Here is a 19791-nt window from a genome sequence, read left to right on the forward strand (position 1 = left end):
TTTTCATCATCTGAGTCAGATGCCATCAGCAGAAGGTTGATTTTCTTTTTTGGTGATTTGGGTTCTGTAGTTTCCACATCAGAGTGGTGCTGTTTTAAGACTTCTAAAAGCATGCTCCACACCTCATCCCTCTCAGATTTTGGACAGCACTTCAGAGTCTTAAACCTTGGGTCGAGTGCTGTAGCTAGAAATCTCACATTGGTACCTTCTTTGCGTTTTGTCAAATCTGCTGTGAAAGTGTTCTTAAAACGAACATGTGCTGGGTCATCACCCGAGACTGCTGTAACATGAAATATATGGCAGAATGTGGGTAAAACAGAGCAGGGGACATACAATTCTCCCCTCAAGAAGTTCAGTCACAAATTTAATTTTTTTAACAAGCATCATCAGCATGGAAGCATGTCCTCTGGAATGGTGGTCGAAGCATGAAGGGGCATACAAATGTTTAGCATATCCAGCAGGTAAATACCTTGCAATACTGGCTACAAAAGTGCCATGCAAACACCTGTTCTCACTTTCTGATGACATTGTAAATACGAAGCCGTCAATGTAAACAAACTTGTTTGTCTTAGCGATTGGCAGAATAAGAAGTAGGACTGAGTGGACTTGTAGGCTCTAAAGTTTTACACTGTTTTGTTTTTGAGTGCAGTTATGTAACCAAAAAAAAATCTGCATTTGTAAGTTACACTTTCACGATAAAGAGATTGCACTACAATACTTGTATGAGGTGAATTGAAAAATATTATTTCTTTTGTTTATAATTTTTACAGTGCATATATTTGTAATCAAAAATAATATAAAGTGAGCACTGTGCACTTTGTATTCTGTGTTGTAATTGAAATCAATATTGAAAATGTAGAAAAAATCCACAAATATTTAATAAACTTCAATTGGTATTCTATTGTTATAAGTGTGATTAATCGCGATTAATTTTTTTGAGTTAATCGCATGAGTTAACTGTGATTAATAGACAGCCCTAATCCTTTTTGAAGGCCAATCAATCATGCATATAAACAGGACCCTATTTTGCCATAAAACAACTTGTGTGCTCTTCTGTTTTCTTCTTTCGCATGGCTTTCTGCTGTGTGTCTAGTAGGAAATATCAGACCAAATGTGTGGTGTGTTGTTTTAAGAGGGTTTTCGTGCAGATAATATATCTCTTGCTGTTGAGAAGAACTGCTATTAAGCATGTGGATACTTCCCAGATTTATTGCACAATATTTCCAAAGCACATGCTAGTATCTCAGTATTTGTTAAAAGCTTTAAAAAGTGTGTTTGCGTATTCACATCTGGTAGCTGAACACGACAGTGTTGTGAGGACTTCCCCACATCCCTGTTGTGTTACGGAAATGTAAACACCATTCCTGTTGTACTCTTGATCTGTGATCATGTTTACTAGATTGAAATAAAGGCCCCACTCCCCAGAGTCAGTCCAATTCTGATTTCATCAAGTGATATCATTTGAGTGGGGTAAGGGCAAATGTGCGGTTTCCTTCTTCTCACCTGTCCCCAAAAACTGTCCTTATTTGTACATATATTTTTCATGAGTGCTGATGAATAAACTAACAAAATGATTGTCCAAGAGTTTGCTGGTTTGTTACCTTGTACTTTTGTTACATTTACAGCTGGCTTATCCATAGGTAAAGATTTACTTCCATAGATATTTTTGTTTAGGTGTCCATACCATTCCATATTTCAGTCTCTTTCCGCTTGTTTAATTTGCATTTTTTTTCTTTTCAGTTAAGTGGTTTTCATCCCTTTTCTTTGTTTTTGTCTTTTTGTTGTGTTTGTCCCATTTAGGAGCGATTATGTTTGCCTCTGCATATTTTAGAAGAGAAAGGTTTGACACAGGTAGCAGTGACAGTCCACGCACTTCTGGAGCTTGCACCCCCAAAGCAGCAGCATCACCACTTGTCTGCTGCGTAAAGATCTCCAGGACCTTTTGGTTTCCCTTGGCTAAGCAGAAGAACATGAAGACTTTACTGCTGGTGCAGTGTATCCAAACACACAGAGCTCTGCTCTAAGAAGGAAATTAGCTTCTGTGATTCCTGACAGGAATGTTTTGCTTCATTTCTCCACTTTTTTTGGAGATCACACCAGTTTCCATTTAATTTTTTACCAATATTTTTTCCCCTTTATAAAGTGAGGTTTTTTCTTGGGGAAAATTCCTTTCTCTGGTTGTTGAGAAGCATCTGTTAAAACTGACTATGTAGATTCAGGGGATTTATATATACAGTCTGAAAAGCTGTAAGATTCCTACTAGGATGTATTTCCAAAGGGGATGTTTCCATTGCGACACAGTGATGGAGACTGCTTGTCCTCCCCATGAGTCCCAGAGAGAGTTTTCCCTGCTTCTAAGAAACGCCAGCTCTTTCCATTGCATATAAAGATCACAGGTTAAGACTGTGTTTTGAAGCTGATGATACTCAGTTTCTCAAAGCAAGACTGAAACGGATTTTTTACTCTGGGTTGGCATGTCCTCAATATTAAAATATAACTATATAGTGCTGTTGGTTTTTTCCCAGGGAAACCCATACTGCTTGTTACCTCCCTAAGGAACAGACATGGCAGTGAGAGATACTAAGCCCTAACCCTGTTCAAATATTGTTATTAAATCAAAATATTTGCTGGCTTTAAGCTTCGGTTGGTTATAAATCTATCTTTGTATTGGAATCTTTCCCACTTCAGTGGAAAACATCTTACCACCCTTCATGCCCTCTCCTACCCATCATGGGGACTCGGTTACTAAACAGTAATGTTAAATTGGTCTATGGCTCGAATTGCTGCAAATAATGATTGAAGATTTTCCTATGAAGAATCATGTACCTATTTTCATTCCACTGCAAATAATCATGAGCTATGAAACCATCCATTAGAGATCTGTTATCCAATTCTGTTTTCAATTGAAAACAACACACAGCCACCCCCTTACACCAATGAAGACTCCAGTTATGTAGGAACAAATTATTGTAGGAAAGAATGAGATTATTGAATTCCCAGAGTGGTTCTGTGTGTTAGCTCTGCTTTCAAAGTGGCAGTCTTTTGCAAAAGGAAATTTCTGTGGGTGGGTTTGACAGAATGTGTTAATAAAGTATGTTTTCTTGTAGTTCATTCAGTGGTATAAACTGCCTTTTGTCCCTTCTGCCTACCTCCTTTTCCCCAAAAAGTGGACATTCAAAATATGTGAACAGGAAACTGAAAATAAGGTTTGCATGTTACTTTAAAGGTGACTGACAAAGTCCAGACTTCTGTGCTGCCTTGGCCCCCCTGATGAGGCTGGGTCACATTCAGCTCTGCAGTAACTTTTATATATAGTAATGTTTTAAAAATCCTTTTCTCCCACAGTGAAATCCTTTTGATATTTCCTGGGGTAATCCCAGAAGACACCTCTGCCATTATCATGGATTGCACAGGGTGTGAATGAGACTTCTGGTATTTGTGGTGTTCCATTCTGGGGTATTGTTAGTGAACCAGTAATACCAAGAGGTTTTCAGAAGGGATGAAGTGGGCAGAAGAAATGGAAAAAAGGTTAGCTAAAAGTTTTCTTTGCTGTAATAAGCCTGGTCATGGGAACACTTAAGCACAGAAGTCTGGGCTTAGCTGAATTTTCCCTTTGGATTTGTCATTCCATTCTCACTCTGATTGTTTGCCTAATAATTATTTCATGGGTAGCTTGTGGTAACTGTTGTCCCAATGATTTCGCATAAGGACGTATTTTGCTTCATATTGGTGTTGACACCACTGATCACACCATAGGTCTAGAAAAACACATGAAGGATATTTAAAACTAGAGTCGCACGGTTGATAAGGGAAAATATTTTCATAATGTGTAAGTGGCTGTCTTGGTTTCTGGAAGATCTGAGTATGCCAGTAACGTGCATCATAAAAAGGAAGAGAGCAGCTCTCTACAGGTACACCTTCCCCCAGCAAATGGTGTAGACTGTGTTTCACAGTACCGTGTTCCAAGGGAAGGCTTGCAACGGACAGAACTGGTCCTTGAAGGATTATGTGGCAGTGAAAGGAGAATTTTTTTTACTGCAGTCTCTGCCATTTGTTGAATGGGGGATGTAGATTTCTGGCATCTCACCGCTGACATTATAGACTAGTGGTTCCCAAACTTTTTCCTGACCTCCCCTGCCCCCATCTCCTGAAGCAGTGGTGCCAGTTCAGATATTTCTTGGGAGGAGGGCACATTTTTTCAACCCTGGGTTGCCCCACAGCCAGCCCTACTCTCCCCCGCCGCCCACTCCCCAGGGTACCTGGGAGGGAGTTGTCATTGCAGTGTGGAGCAGGCAGAGCACACGGACTGGGCACCCTGCCCCATCACTGGTGGCAGCACAGACTCCCCGTCCCTCCTTGGTGCTGCAGCTCCCTGCCAGGCTGGGGGGCTCATTTCAGCACCACCACTCCTTGGGTTCTTCTGCCAGCAGCAGAGACTAGCCTCTCTGCAGCCAGCTCCATGCACCCCAGGATGGGACCATGAGCAGCTTCCCTGCCTCCCCTCCCTGCTGGCTCGAGGCTTCCAGCAACGCCAAGTGGAGATGCTATGGGTTCTTGCTGGAGGGCCCAGCAGGCAGAGCGGGACTGGATGCCACGCATGTCCCCTCCAGAGCCCCTGCCTCCCTCACACTGCTCCTTACCCCTCTTCCCTGATGGCTCAGAATATTGCAACCCCCTGTGGGTTTTGACCCCCAGTTTGGGAAACTCTGATATAGACAATTCTGCCATAGACCATAAATGTTTCCTTATGGGTTGTCTACAAGTCATTGTTAAAGGGGAGTAACAAATTAATCTGACTTCTCAGTACTAGATACTTTTTATTCTCTGTACCTGGGTATTAGGTTTTGTTTAATAGATCGAAAGGAGGATGCAATATTTAGATTTATTCACTGTAAGAAATCTGTTAAACTTAATGTGGAATTGTGAGAGTCTTGTTATTTGCTCCAGCCCAGCTTCCCGGACTTACAGAAACTGACTTTAACAGCATTCATGTTGGTAGAAGTTGGACATTTCATAAATGTTAATTTTTGGAAAACTAACAATTTGGAGTTTGAGTCTGACTTTCAGTAAATGGCCACTTCTCAGTGTGTGTTGTAAAATCAGCCACTGTTGCACACACGTGTGTGTAGCCGAATTTTACATCAGCAACTATGCTTGTATGCCTGGTCAGGTGTATGCTCCTATTTCCTTTACAGTTCTAAACAAACATTTCACTCTAGCAAGTACACATTTGTGTGGTCATGTTAGTTTGACTCTTTAATTTTGTGTTTTCATGCTGGCAAACACTAAACGTTGACCAGACATTGAGGATGAAAATCCAAATCTGAAATTTCAAGATATGGTTTATTCTTGATGGATTATACCAAAAAACACTTCTGGTTTCTGTTGTAATGAAATGGGATGGGATTTTTTGATATATTTATGTGCACTTTTTGTTATAGCCAGTTAAAAAATATTTTAAAGAAAACACATTGGATTTCATTTGGTGTGCTAAAGCTAGTATCAATTGTAGTCTTTCCCTTTTGGGGCGTTGGTGGTGGGGAAAAATCCATTTCAGAGTTTAGCACTTGCTAGTATGTTTGTTCCTTACACAAGCCTTGTTAAGCACTGAAGAAAACTGAGGATCGATAATGTTACGAAATAGAAATTGAAATGGCTCTGGCACTTAATGGTCCTTGATGGTGTTGGAATGATCTGGTCAGGAAATAGGGGATTTTGATTTCTCCTTCTTGGGAGCTAGTGACAGGGGAAACTGGTTAGGAAAGCCCCTTCCTTGCTGGGTTATTAATTTCTAGACAACATTTTACAGCACTGAGAACTATTCTGTTGCTCTTAGCAGTAACGTGGTAACTGGTGATTTTTGTACCCTTTTATGACTTTAAATGGTTCTTTGACATTTTTGTTTTAGAAGCAGAGGAATTCTAAGGTGGATTTAAACATTTAAAAAAATCTTTTGTATAGATATTCTGTTTTACAATCTAATTTTGTTTCTGAAAACCTTGTAAACGTGTAATTAATAGAGTAAAGGATTTTAAAGCTCCCACCTATACTTGTATGTCTGTAAATACATTCCATAATTTCTAAGACTGTTAAGTATAAATATGCCAGAATATTGTGTACTTTATTTTAAATTGCCTGTATGCTGTTAGTTGTGTGAACTTCTAACACACTGATAATATAAAACCAAATACTTGGGTAATTTGAAATAAAGTTTTAAAACCTACATGAACTGAAATATTTCTTCCTCCTTATATTTTTATATTTGAATCAGTGATTGTCAATTCCTGTGTATCAAGTGTGGATTTACTTTCTGAATTGTCATATTTATTAAGAGGACGGAATTTTTTTCTGGTCATCTTAGGAGCCTGGTATAGAAAAAATTGTTCTTTCAGCATAACGAACAACCTCCGGGCCAGAGTAGGAGACTGCGTATGTTTGCACTCAGTACGTTTCTTTCAGCAGATGTAATCAGAACCTGTTTCTCTGCAGCTTTTCTAGCCCCTCCCCCTGAGGGTAACTAGTGTTCCTCAGAATCAGCTGCCCTATTCATTCTTAGAGGTTAGTGGTGGAAAAAGAAAAGGAGGACTTGTGGCACCTTAGAGACTAACCAATTTATTTGAGCATGAGCTTTCGTGAGCTACAGCTCACTTCATCGGATGCATACTGTGGAAACTGCAGAAGACTTTTAGGTCACGTGGGCTGTGAGCCACAGCCAGTGCACAGTTGCTCTCTGTATTACGTTCTCATGTTATTTATCCTGTCTAGTTTTAAATTCTGAGAAGTTTGCACCAGTATTCCCCTCAATAATAGGAAAGTTTTTCTGATGGCACAAAATGTTTGTTCCTCCTTTCCTCCCTCCCTCCCTCCCTCATAACTAGAGTTTACAGCAAACAAGCAAGAGGCCTAAAAGTTGCTAGCAGCCACAGAACTTCCTGCCTTGCTTCATACATGCTGCTCTCCCTCCCACTCCATCTCCAGTTGGTCCACAATGCTACCACATCAGCTGTGTCCCCCACTCCAGGTCCATTCTTTTGATCTCTTGACCAACTCCCTCTTGACTTTTGCATCGGTTTTCAGGCTCCGTGTTTTCACCTTCAAGACCCTGTACTGCTTAGGTCTGACCTCCGTCTGCTCTGCCCCATCCTCATGACTTAATCACCCCTTGTGTGATCTTCTCTGTCAGTCAGTCATAGAGCTTAAGGCCAGAAGGGACTACCCACCAGATCATCTAATTTGACCTCCTATACCACAGTCCATTCTCCATGCTGTCTCTGGCCCTCTATCCCTGGCATCTCTTCTTGACTGCCCTATGAGGCCTGCACCTGTTGCTCTGTGTGCCTCCTTAAAACATACTTCCTCCAGAAGGTCTACTCCCCCTAGTCTTCCACAAGGAGAAGTTTTAGGTTTGGATGCCTGATCTTCCCCTGCTAAATCCAAACAAAAATGGTGACTCTACTAAGAACCATGCTGGACTCCATCTTTCACTCTTGCAGCTCTTTGTTGCACTGTATTTCCTTCCATTTTTACATGTAAGATTGTAAGACTTTCAAGGCAGGTGCTTTATCTTCTGTCCATCTAGCATCCATCTTATTGTTGGGGATGTAGACAAGTGGTGGAGAAGCGGTCCCTTAGAGTTCACAGGCAGAGTTGGCTATAAATTAAAGACACAGGGATGCACCAGTTCTAGATTGTTCTAGGTGAAGCGTTGACAACCTTTTCCCAGCAATAGGAAGTCTTCCTCTCCTTGCACCAAGAACTTCTCGGCTTCATTTCTTTTAAAACCTTTTAATTTTTTGATGAACTTTAATGCTGAGTAAAGCAACAGAATTGGCAGCCCTGAAGAGTGAAGTTCTCCATTTTTATCTACAGATGAGTATTGCAGGTAAGCAGTAGTGTAATCTTCCTCTCCGTGTCCTGTTCTTCACTTGAACCTGGGGAGCCATTGCTGGGCTGAGAGAATGCAGTAGTGGACCCTCCGTTTGGTCCTTGAGGTCTCTGCTGAGTTGTAACAGTCTGGATGGCTGCCGTGTGGTGGTGGTTTTGTGCTGTAGATACCTGTCTGCTGAAAACTACATGGAGACCTTCCATGTCATTTTATATAGGTCGCCTAAAAGTCATTGTATGGTAACTTGCAGCTACTTACTAAAGTAGGCTGAATTTGATCAAGAAGCCTAAAAATGACACTGCGTGTTGTCCCATGATTAATACCATCCTGAGCCATTCAGCCACTACTTTGCTGTATGACGTTGGTTAAGCCGCTTCACTGGGCTTCAGGTTTCACGTCTGAAAAAAGTGGGTAATACCCATCTCAGTAAAGAACTTAGAAATTAAGGGATTTCCTGACCTCAGTCGTCTGCCCCAGTCACCGATTCTGATGTGGATTCTGTTTCCATGGCACCTGTGTAATAATAATTTAATAGCAACAAAATTACTGGCTGCTTTCTGAGATACATGCAGCCTTATCCGTTCATTTCCCGGGTTTCTAACAGTTGTTGTATTTTTAAACTCTGTTTTATTTTTACAGTGCAAATATAATAAATATAAAGTGAGCACTGTACACTTTATATTCTGTGTTGTAACTGAAACCAATATATTTGAAAATGTGGAAAACATCCAAAAATATTTATATAAATGGTATTATATTATTATTTAACAGTGCGATTCATCACAATTAATTTTTTTTAGTCGCTTGACAGCCCTAATTCAAATCACTAATATGTGCCTGCAATCTTAATTCCTGCCTTTTAGTTGGTGTGGGCATTGGGTGTTAAGCTTATTAACATCTTTGTCAATGGAAGACAGTCACCAGAGAAAGCAGCATGTTCTGTGCACAGCAGATAGGTACATGAGAGTGCAGAGGCCAACAATTGTTAAATAGCTATTGTATGGACTTGAACAGCTTGACTCTGCAGCTGTTTCATGGCACAAGGCACCTAATGGCTGTAAAGCATATGGGTTTGTTTACGGATCATGGAGAAGCTCGTTATATCTTCCAAGCTCCCCTGACTACAGTATTTAATTAAGCACCTTTAGTCGCTATTGATGCTTAGAGGCGAAACAGTCTTTTAGCCGAGTCAGCATATCCTTTCTGCTCTGATGCAGTATATACTTCCCCCCAGTTCAAAGAGCTACACTGCTTCATTTGCTCTCTATTGGTGATACTTGGGCTCGCTGGTCCGTTGAGCCATAAAGCAGCAGCATTCCTTTCATCTCTCCAATTAAAATTACAAGGTTGGAATTTTTTCCAGCAGAAATTGGAGGGGTCGTTTTGGTTTTGATCCTTCTTTGCTGGAGTTATAACCTAGCAACATTTGGCTTTGACACTTGAGGGAAACCTTAGCTTCCCCTAAGGAGATTCACTCTGACATATCAGACAGTCACCGTGAGGGAACTGACGCTGTTAAGTCCCCACAAATCTACCTTGAGGCAAATCTTCCAAATATGGAACTTAGTTGGAATCGTTCCACAAACCCGCATCACTAATATTAACCCTCAGACCCAGAACTTCCTCCCCTCCAAATTACTGGGAAGTTTCCAAAGTCCAGGCCTGTGTGTAAAGCAAGTGTGCAGCCACAGAACATCCACTCGTATTCGTGGCACCTGGCGGCCCCCGGGTGCTACTAGCTTGCTTTTTGCCAAGCTGCGCGCACCTCCAGGTTCCGATGCCAAACTCCACCAAAATGGCTACATTTCTGGGCACCTCAGCTTGTCCACTTGCCCATTTGACTTTCCTCTGGGTCTGTTTCCCAGCAGGATATCATCTCTGAAGCTGGGAAGGCAGCTGCTTTGAGGGAATTTGTAAGAAGCCCTGTCGGAGCTTGAGCTCTGTTCCTCTCCTGTTAGACCTGGATGACAGTAACCTCCCCCTGCAGCCCTATGACAGTGTTTCAGCCCTCTCTGCCACAGCCTGTCCCAGTTCTACCTTCCAAACAGTGGAGAATGGGTAGGCAGCCGCCCTGGGGGGCTGCTAAGCATTTGGCTAACTGGAAGAGATGCTTGATCAGATTTATGTCCTTTAAATGTATAGAGGAGGTCTGAACTTTCTTAAAATTTTCCATTTTTCCATTAGAAACATTAGAAAAATATGAATGTAAAGGCTGATCTCCCATGCTTTTGGTGGACCTCTTGCAGCTCCTTGTGTATTGTGAGCTCTTACGCTCAGCTGAGAGGCAGGAGTGTTGTTAACAAAATCAAGTGTGTTTGATTTATAAATGCTAACAAGGGTAAAACTCCAACTTCTAAGCAGTCTGACTGAAGACCCTTTCTCCTCTCATTTGCTTAATTTTCACTCTTCAATTGTATTAGTTTTCCAGTTACCATGGAGTCTCCTAGGGTATGTTTGATAAGAAACAGCAAAGTGTGGGGAGAGGATGGATGCTTTTTTGATGAAAACCATTCAGGGTCCATTTACCCGCCATAAATGAACATGAACCCAATGTTGTTGTTCCTTTAACTGACATGTAAAATTTCCTCCTAATTTCAGAAACAAACTGTTATAATTTGAGTGGATTCTGGTATTTATGCATGTTTTCCCTTTTGAGAGATAGTCAGAACCATTTCACTAAAAGTGATAACTGGATAATTTCATAACCATCATTACTGCTCATTTCCAGTTTGCATCATAATTCACTGCAGCTGGGTCACACAAATGGCGTCTTTGGATGTAATTTACATCTAGCACCTGGCATGTGATATCACTGGCTTGCAGTATACCCCACTACAGTAATCCTCAAGGATCAAAAACCTTGCAAGAGCCAGGGCAGTTCCACTGGATTCATGCTAAGGAACCGGAACCCAGAAGTGAAGCTTCGGAACAGACAATGTCCTTAGAATGAGAAGTGATTTTTCACTCAACGTTATTTTCATGTGCTGTTGCCCCAAAGCAAGCGAAGGCGCTGATCCCGACTCAACATTCTGCCCATGCTGTGTTTCAAACGTCAGCTGTTTGTGCTGTAGCTGTGTCTAAACGTGTGGCTAGGATTTTTTTTACAACAGGAAAAGTGCATTTCCCCTCCTTTTCTAGAACTCAAATGTCTGAAGGGATTTTGCTCAAACTTCACAAAAAAAAATCACCTGTCAGCACATACCAAGCCTGGAAAATTTTAGCCTCAAAATCAAATGTTTCAAAATGTTCTCAGCGCATGGAAAGGGGGAGATAAAATTAAACTTAACTGCAGTGGTTGCTATGAGGCGCCTGCTGCAGACGTGTGACGTAAACATCATACAAGAGTGGTGCCCATTCTTACCCCAGTGTGGAGTAAGGAAGACTCATTTGGGATCAGTGACTGAAAAGGGAGTTCTTCCTGATAAACTGGAAGAGTAATGATGCCAATGATTGTAACTCCAGCTTGCCTGGAGTGTGTGAATTTTTGGAAAGCTACGGACAGTCACTTCCATGATCTATTAAGGCAGAATAAACTACAGGCTCCAGCCACCACTGAGCTCTCAGAATTCAAAGCCAAACAGCTTTGCCACTTGCAGTTGAAGTAATTTTGCTTGATCTTAAGAGAACTTTTGGCACAGCTTGACTCTTCAATATGAATGAATTTGGACAGCTACACACGCTCCTGATACAGCTCTTAAATGGTCTCAGAGTGAAAACAGCCTCATTCCGATTCTGTATGCTCTGATCCGTGTCTTTCAAAGTGTGGGAGTATTCAAAAATCCCGACCCCCCTCGGCGGTTTTACACCGTGTAGATAGCGCTCGTGGCTGTTTCCACTGTGTACACTGATTGCAGTACAATCTCATTTAAAAGGACTTGACCCACAGCGGGGAGAGGACTCTTGGATAACAGAGCAGAACTCCACCTTCCCCCGACCCCCAGTTCTTTCAAGGTAACAGCCAGGCTGTCATCACTTCACTGCACTCTGGGGTTTGAGAGCAGCAGCTCTTGGGCACCAGATGCCAAAGGATGTCTTGCTCTGTACCAAGGACATTCCATTACCACCCTCACTAGGGCATGATTCTTTCCTTACCTCCTGCAGGGCTATAGTGACTTCTGGCAGGAGGACTGTGAGAATGGAAACACAAACACTCCGTGAACAAGGCTCCCTCTACACTGAGACTCTTCAGCAGTTCTGCTACCATTGCTCTAGCACTGGCATTAAGAATGGAAGCGCCACCCAAGACCAGATGTGAGTGACTGCCACCAAGCCGTCTAGACCTGCTCTGAGCCGCATTAGCCAAAACGGTGGTGAAGGACGCATGCCCCCAGATGATGCTAGCACTTGGACGGCTGCCAGCGCAGTGACGGGGAGAAGTGGTGAATGTTCTGAGTGCAGAGTGCCTCTAAAACAGCTGCATTTTCAAGCCTGTGAACAGTGTGAATTATACCCAGATGACTAATTAGTTTAAGGCTGCAAAAAATCTTGAGGGCCATATTGTTCCAGCTTCCTGTGCTCTCAGGGGAATAACGTGTGTGCATAGCACAGGGCAGGTTAAAAATCTTAGTAGCTGGTTGCTAAGCTCTAGAGTTACCTTGAGCTGGAGAGGTCAGACCTTTGTGCAAGAAACTTCATCTTAAACTCCTTCCTGTCAAGAAAACAAACTCGAGCCTGGCCCAGAGCCCTGGCCCTGAACTCTGCTGAATGCTTTATTTCTTACTCTGTGTACACAAGCCAGTGCTCCTCCCCGATGAGAGTCCAAAGCTTCCAGGGCCCTGTGAGTCTAACGAGAGCAGGATTCTATGGCCATCACTTTTTCTTAGCTCCAGCTTTTCCCTTTTTCCCTTTGTCTTTGCCATTTGTCTCGTCCTCTTTAGGCTTCTTGATGGCCTTATAGGGGCCGATGTTGTGGCGAACCATTGTGCCTCTCCACCAGGCCTGTAGCTGGAAGCAGGAAAGAGGGAGAGTTAGTTTTCCAAAGCAAGTCAGACACTTCCCTGTTCAGAGCGGCTGGTCTTGGGGAAGTCAGCTGCCATCGCAACATGCCGCCCCATCGGCTCAGTGCTGTGGGAAAAGGGACGGGCTTTCTGAGATGTTTAAGTAAGAAAATTACAAGAAAATCCCAATTGTGAACTTGAGAGTGCCAGGGAATACTGCTCTGCGACACGTTCTGATCTCCAGCCTACTCCAGAGGCACCCACTGGGAGTGTCTGAACCTGGATCCCACCCTAAGTCTGCTGTCCGCCAGCTTCTCCTAGGCCAGCAGCCCGGTGTCAGCTGCCAGCGTTCTCCTCAGCATAGAGCTGTTGGAGCGGGCTCCATGTGCACCAACCCTTTGCCCTGGAAACATTCCAACTGTAAGTGCTTAGCTACTAAGGTGATGGGCGCTACAGAAAACCCCTCGATAGACTTCCACGCAGTCTAGACTATAGACTAGCTGCTTCGTACGCTAGCTTACGGGCTGCACCCGGTTCAGCTGCTAGCTCAGTGTGTTATTCAAGTAAAAGGCTAGAGCAGAGGAGACCCCAGTGAGTCCTTCCAGCAAAAGCAGAAAAGGCCAGACTCAGTGTTCCGGATTTTGTCTGCCTTATATTAGAAATGCTTAAAACCCAACCTGTCCTAAAGAAGCTAACAATGGGTCCAACTCCACCTGCCTTCCTTTTGCAGGTCATGGTTAAATATTCGTCTCTCATTAGCTCTTGGGGCCGCATTTTCAAAAAGTCCCATGTGCACACGCAGTTGCCCACCTAGGCTGGGACTGCACGTGTAATTGGTACTCCCAGCCCCCACTGTGTCTGACATGCCCGTACTTGTTCTCAGCAAGTACTTCAATGCTACTTTCCTTAGCCACATTAAAAAAACCCAGCACCAGTGACCCTGCAACACACCCCGTGAAAGGCCAGTGTGAGGCAGTTTGAAAGCAAGAAGGCTGCCAGGTACGGTGTAGACTGTGGCACCTACTGTAAAGGGACCAATGTCCTAAGCTGTAGCAGGCTGGGCTCCTCCCTTGCACTTCCTGGCCTGCGTAGTCACTAGGTTATGGGATAGTCTGTGTGCTGAGCACGCACAGAGCATTTGTGGGGTGAGGTTCTTGCACTGAGGGCAGGGATTACATTGCAGCCCTCCCTCTGTGGCATCATCCTTGCTGCACACATGGTGTGATGGACAAAAGGCCCCCGAATCTTCACTCTGGGAGCCAAGACTTTTCCCCTTTATTTCCTTCCTGATTCGGTCGGTGGCTATTAACTGTGTGGCTGTTCTACCCAGGGAGGGACTGGAAGGGTGGGGAGAACAAACAGCAGCTTGGACATGCAGCAGACACCTCTCTTCTCCTCACGCAATGGAAGCGCTTGCTAATCCCAGGCCATGCTGGCCAAACCCTTTATTACGTGTTGCTGACTGAAAGGAGCCACTTCGCATACAGATCATTAATGAGCCATGTCACTGGTAGCACTTTCCCTTTTACCTTCTTGACGCTCTTTAATTCCAACGCATCCTGTTCTACCTTTCTTCTTGCTGCCTCCTTTTCCACCCGATCCTCAATCATGACTTGTTCGAATAACCGGCACTGCAGAAATGCACAGAGACGCTCTAGAACATGCTTCGCTTAGAAATGGACTGAGGGCATCATGATGACTTTGAATTCTGGAGCTCCCTGTACAAGGCTTGTCCCTCATAGCTACTCCATGGGGGCTGATGTGCAAACCACGGGCCTTTCTCCCTCGGTTCCTTTCCCTGTGAGCTGTCCCAGCTCTGCAGTGCAAATGCTGCGTATAACTGTGTTCCCCATCGTAAAGCAGTAAGTTGCCCCATTAACTGAAACCTTTCATTGCCTGAACTTATCGAACCCCCTGATGTTATGCTGCAGAAAGTGTGTCTTGTGCGGCTTCTCGTGGAACAGGTGTTGGTAGGAAGTCACCCCAAGCACATGGGGATGTGGTAGAATGATTGGGACATAGGGATGACAACTGACCTAAGTTTTACATGCAGAATGGAAGAGGAGTTGCTCGATGGGGCAAGGAGTTGAGTGTCCTCTAACTCCACAAGCAGGCGCTTAGAACTCAGTAAACTTAAGCTATGTGCACGCTGCCCCGCAGTTCTGACTACCGGGGTGGGGACAAATAGTGTGCACTAGTGTAACCCTCTTCAACAGGACTATGTTAATGTGAACTAGGAACCTTTTTTTAACTACTTATTTAGGAAGTTTTTACATGTTTACAAATCCTTGCCATGTAAATATCGGAAACAGAACAATCATTTCCACAGTGAGCTTTTGTTGAGAGAGATTCTGCAGGAATATTGTCATCAGCGCTTTCTGTTTAACAGGGTGTTACCATGGTTCAGAGTGAGCATCATTACAACACCGACAATCTGTCCTTTCTAGTGATTTGATTAGAACTAGGAACCTTTTAGTTAACACCCACAGGAGGGAATTACGCGAGCGCTTCGGTGCCTCTGCTATTCCTGCCCCCAGAGTCCGAACTGTAGGGCAGCCAACAAGCTCTCAGAGAGAGCCCTTAGTCTGCAGCAGCCAGCGGTCGCCGGCAATGAAAGCAAGCGTGTTAAAATTCCACGAAGCCCCTCTCCCCTGGCCTAACAATGGCTTGTGTGACCCAAGGTGAGGCACACATTGGGAAGGGAGTTTGTCCTCCCTTGCCCCTCACAATAGCCATTCAATTACTTGCCACTCTCTTACATCCAAAACGGCCATAGGAAAAACAACAAACAATGGCATTTCTTGACCAAAGTCACCTGTAGAGAACAGAGGATTTATGCCCCCTGTGGCTCCCTCCGGACACCACTTGCTGGGTTGTTCCTGCCCGTTCAATTGAACAGTTCCATGGTTACTCAATCTTTTCTTCCCCATAGTTCTCCTCCCTTGTTCTGGGTGAATGAAAAGAGTGAGGGTGGGGAAGTGCCCAGGGCCCAGCTTTTGGGATGCTGCCTGGGCAGTGACATGCTGGTTCACTGAATCCTTTAGTCCACTGCTGATCTCATACCTGCTTGGCAAGTTCCTGCAGTGCTGCTAAATCATTTGCCTTGGATGCTTTTAGAGTGTTCAGTTCTTGCTGTTTAGATTCCGTGTCCTTTTCATACTTCTCCATCCAGTATTCTAGCTTCTCTTCCAACTTCTGTTTGGGAGACACTGACATTTAGCACAGCGGACAGAATGCACCAGGAAGGATTAGTAATGCTACTGAAAACTTTCTATCGTCTGCTCAGTCTGCCGTCTTTCTGTAAGAGTAACATTGACGTTACACAGCACAGCAATTCCTCAGCATACCCCAACCCTTCAAAGAGCCAAAATCCTGGAGCTAGTGTTGAGCCACTCGTGGTCTGCAGCATAGGCGCCAACTTCTCCCAGCACCGGTGGGTGCTCAACCCACCCTCCATCCTGCCCCGACTCCACCCCTGCCCGCCCACATTCCAACCCCTTCCCCAAAGTCCCTCCCCCTATTGGACTCCTTCCCCAAATCCCCACCCCGGCCCCGCCTCTTCCCTGAGCGCGTTCCCCCTCTTACCCCTTCCCAGCACTTGCCACCGCAAAACAGCTGTTTCACAGCGGCAAGCACTGGGAGCTAGGGGGAGAAGCGGGGACACTGCGCGCTTGGGGAAGAGGCGGGGTAGAAGTGAGCTGGGGTGAGGGGGCCGGATGGGGAGCTGCTGGTGGCTGCAGAGCATCCACCAATTTTTCCCCATGAGTGCTCCAGCCCCGGGAGATATTTTGGGGGAAAGACGTTTCCAAGTGGTCTCTTTCCCTGTTCTTTGTTTAAAACACTTGGTGGTGGCAGCATACTGTTCAAGGACAAGGCAAAGTTTGTACCTTGGGGAAGTTTTTAACCTAAGCTGGTAAGAATAAGCTTAGGGGGTATTTCATGCGAGTCCCCATATCTGTACCCCAGAGTTCAGAGTGGGGAAGGAACCCTGACATGGTGGTAGTGGTGGGATCATTTTGAACGAGAGATGGTGATCAGCTAAACCCTGAGCATGTGGGCAAGACTCACCAGCCAGACACCCAGGAAAGAATTCCTTGTAGTAACTCAGATCCCACCCTATCTAGTATCCCATCACAGGCCCCTGGGCATATTTACTGCTAATAGTCAAAGATCAATTAATTGCCAAAATTAGGCTATTCCATCATACCATCCCCTCCATAAACATATCAAGCTTACTCTTGAAGCCTTTTGCGTTCACTGCTCCCCTTGGAATGCTATTCCAGAACTTCACTCCTCTGATGGTTAGAAACCTTCGTCTAATTTCAAGTCTAAACTTCCTGATGGCCAGTTTATATCCATTTGTTCTTGTGTCCACATTGTTACTGAGCTTAAATAATTCCTCTCCCTGCCTGGTATTTATCTCTGATATATTTATAGAGAGCAATCATATCTCCCCTCAGCCTTCTTTTGGTTAGGATAAACAAGCCAAGCTCTTTGAGTCTCCTTTCATAAGACAAGTTTTCCATTCCTTGGATCATTCTAATAACCCTTCTCTGTATCTGTTCCAGTTTGAATTCATCCTTCTTAAACATGGGAGACCAGAACTACACGCAATATTCCAGATGAGCTCTCACCAGATCCTTGTATAACGGTACTAACACCTCCTTATTTCTACTGGAAACAAATCTTCTAAAAAGACAGGTTTCAGAGTAACAGCTGTGTTAGTCTGTATTCGCAAAAAGAAAAGGAGTACTTGTGGCACCTTAGAGACTAACCAATTTATTTGAGCATAAGCTTTCGTGAGCTACAGCTCACTTCATCGGATGCATACTGTGGAAACTGCAGAAGACATTATATACACAGAGACCATGAAACAATACCTCCTCCCACCCCACTCTCCTGCTGGTAATAGCTTATCTAAAGTAATCACTCTCCTTACAATGTGTATGATAATCAAGATGGGCCATTTCCAGCACAAATCCAAGTGAGAAAACCTGGATTTGTGCTGGAAATGGCCTACCTTGATTATCATACACATTGTAAAGAGAGTGGTGACTTTGGATGGGCTATTACCAGCAGGAGAGTGAGTTTGGGGGAGGGGGGGAGGGTGAGAAAACCTGGATCTGTGCTGGAAATTGCCCAACTTGATTATCATACACATTGTAAGGAGAGTGGTCACTTTAGATAAGCTATTACCAGCAGGAGAGTGGGGTGGGAGGAGGTATTGTTTCATGGTCTCTGTGTATATAATGTCTTCTGCAGTTTCCACAGTATGCATCCCGATGAAGTGAGCTGTAGCTCACAAAAGCTTATGCTCAAATAAATTGGTTAGTCTCTAAGGTGCTACAAGTCCTCCTTTTCTTTTTGCAAATCTTCTAAAGACTCTCTACAGCTTAAAGGAAGGGAACAAGGGATGCTAAAATTAAAACCTTACTTAATACCTTACATTTCAAATGCTTTAACTGCTTTTCCTCCTTTTTCTGTATCTTTAATAAAAGGTTATAAAGGATTTTAATGGCATGTTTGCCATGGTACTAAGCAGGCTGAAGTCTCTATAGAGCAAACCCTGAACCTTGTCCAATGCTGTTTAATGTTAAACAGTTTCAGGGTCGTGTTAACACCTTTGACTCTTTGGGTCCTTTCTTCTGTATAAAGTAATACAACAGACATTATGGATCGTGGGCAACCTGAATTAATATAATAGACATTATGGATTGTGTGCTACCTGAGTCTATCAAAAGAGTTGTGAATTGACATTTATCCTACCCAGGCTAGGATAAAGCAAAAACAGATTGATGATTTCTATAATGTCTTTCCTTGTCCCCTGTGTCCTACTTTACACGTGCAATACCTGGGCCTGTGAAGCTGTAGTTATACTGCATGTATTAACGCCAGCTCATGATGCTGCTGGACGTCTGACCTGTTTGCAATGAATGTACTTCAACTTAAAGCCCAATCACCTGAACATCTTGTGGTGCGGGGAGAATCCACAGTATTTGGATGAACAAATCTGTCCTATCTCAGTTTTGATTTAAAATAATCCAAAATTCAGGTAACCAGTGTTATGTTTTTAGGGCAAATGGTAATTCCAATAACAGTCTTGAAGCTGGTTGAGGAGTAGATGGACATTAGCTGTTTTCCTTAAGACACTAATTGCTACCATAGGAATAAGCTCATGTGATGTTTTGTAAGTTGCTGCCTTAAGTGATAATTGAAAACATTTGAGTCACCCACCATCTGTTGCTGCCTGAGGAAATTTTCTATCTCCATGTGGACTCTAATCTCCTCATCAGTTTTGATCCTCAGCATCTGTGATCAATAAAGACAGAACGGGTCAGAGGCTATCTTGGCAGGCATGTACGCATACCTTGCGAGGAGGTGCGCCGGTGAGCGACTGCTTGTAGTGGTGAATGGACAGCACTTCTGAAAGTGACAGGCCCTTGCGCTGCAGTGTCAGTAAAAAGCCAGTTCTATGTAAGAGAGTGAACTCCAGGAACGAACGGGTCGGGGAGCTGATTAGCAGCATCAAAATGGTGATGTGGTATTGGCTGTTGAGGGAAGTGACATGGCATGGAGATGGGAGCATTGGCCCAGAGCTTCCCCAGCCCTAGAAGTGCACAGATACCTGCACTAAGGCATGTCCAGCATCATGGAAGAGGGGCACACCTGTACTGTGCATACATCACAATCAGCCCCCTCTCCTCGGAGCCAGCCCTGGGCTTGTATTGATGCCCTGGGAAAACACATTTACTAGCCTCCTACACCTGCGATCAGCAAGTCAAGTCCTTTTCCCATTCGCTGGTGCACCCCATCATATTCTCCCCTCACCCTCTGCCTTCCATACTGCTCTCCATCCTCCAGCACCTATCGCAGCATTGGTGCGGGTTCACTCGCCTCTCCTTTTCCTAGGGCTATGGCCCTGGGGCGGAGTTCCAGAAAGCCGAATCACACCGGTGGCATGGGCGGAGC

At 44.1% G+C, this 19791-nt stretch overlaps 2 protein-coding genes across 10 annotated transcripts in view; one reads left to right on the forward strand and one right to left on the reverse strand.

Annotated features, from left to right (window-relative positions):
- Positions 1–19791, forward strand: part of LRCH3 (leucine rich repeats and calponin homology domain containing 3) — a 121702-nt gene that overhangs the window by 97997 nt on the left and 3914 nt on the right. For 2 of the 3 annotated variants that reach the window (XM_073359115.2, XM_073359112.2), the window contains exon 21: positions 1801–6229. The exons of the other annotated variant lie outside the window; for it this stretch is intronic. In XM_073359115.2, coding sequence (XP_073215216.2) covers positions 1801–1926 — 126 coding nt within the window. In that variant the 3' untranslated portion in view covers positions 1927–6229. Of the gene's footprint in view, positions 1–1800; positions 6230–19791 lie in introns of those variants that run through there. 3 annotated transcript variants of the gene reach the window in all.
- DRC9 (dynein regulatory complex subunit 9) overlaps positions 12581–19791 on the reverse strand; it is a 36774-nt gene continuing 29563 nt past the window's right edge. For 6 of the 7 annotated variants that reach the window (XM_073359116.2, XM_073359120.2, XM_073359118.2 and 3 more), the window contains 4 exons: positions 19057–19131; positions 15886–16017; positions 14352–14453; positions 12581–12829 (listed from right to left, as the gene is read on the reverse strand). In XM_073359116.2, the coding sequence (XP_073215217.1) occupies positions 12695–12829; positions 14352–14453; positions 15886–16017; positions 19057–19131 (444 nt within the window). In that variant the 3' untranslated portion in view covers positions 12581–12694. The remainder of the gene's footprint in view (positions 12830–14351; positions 14454–15885; positions 16018–19056; positions 19132–19791) is intronic. The other variant, XM_073359123.2, reaches the window with a different exon arrangement.

The sequence above is a fragment of the Lepidochelys kempii genome, chromosome 9, assembly GCF_965140285.1.
Source record: "Lepidochelys kempii isolate rLepKem1 chromosome 9, rLepKem1.hap1, whole genome shotgun sequence".
Taxonomy (NCBI): domain Eukaryota; kingdom Metazoa; phylum Chordata; order Testudines; family Cheloniidae; genus Lepidochelys; species Lepidochelys kempii.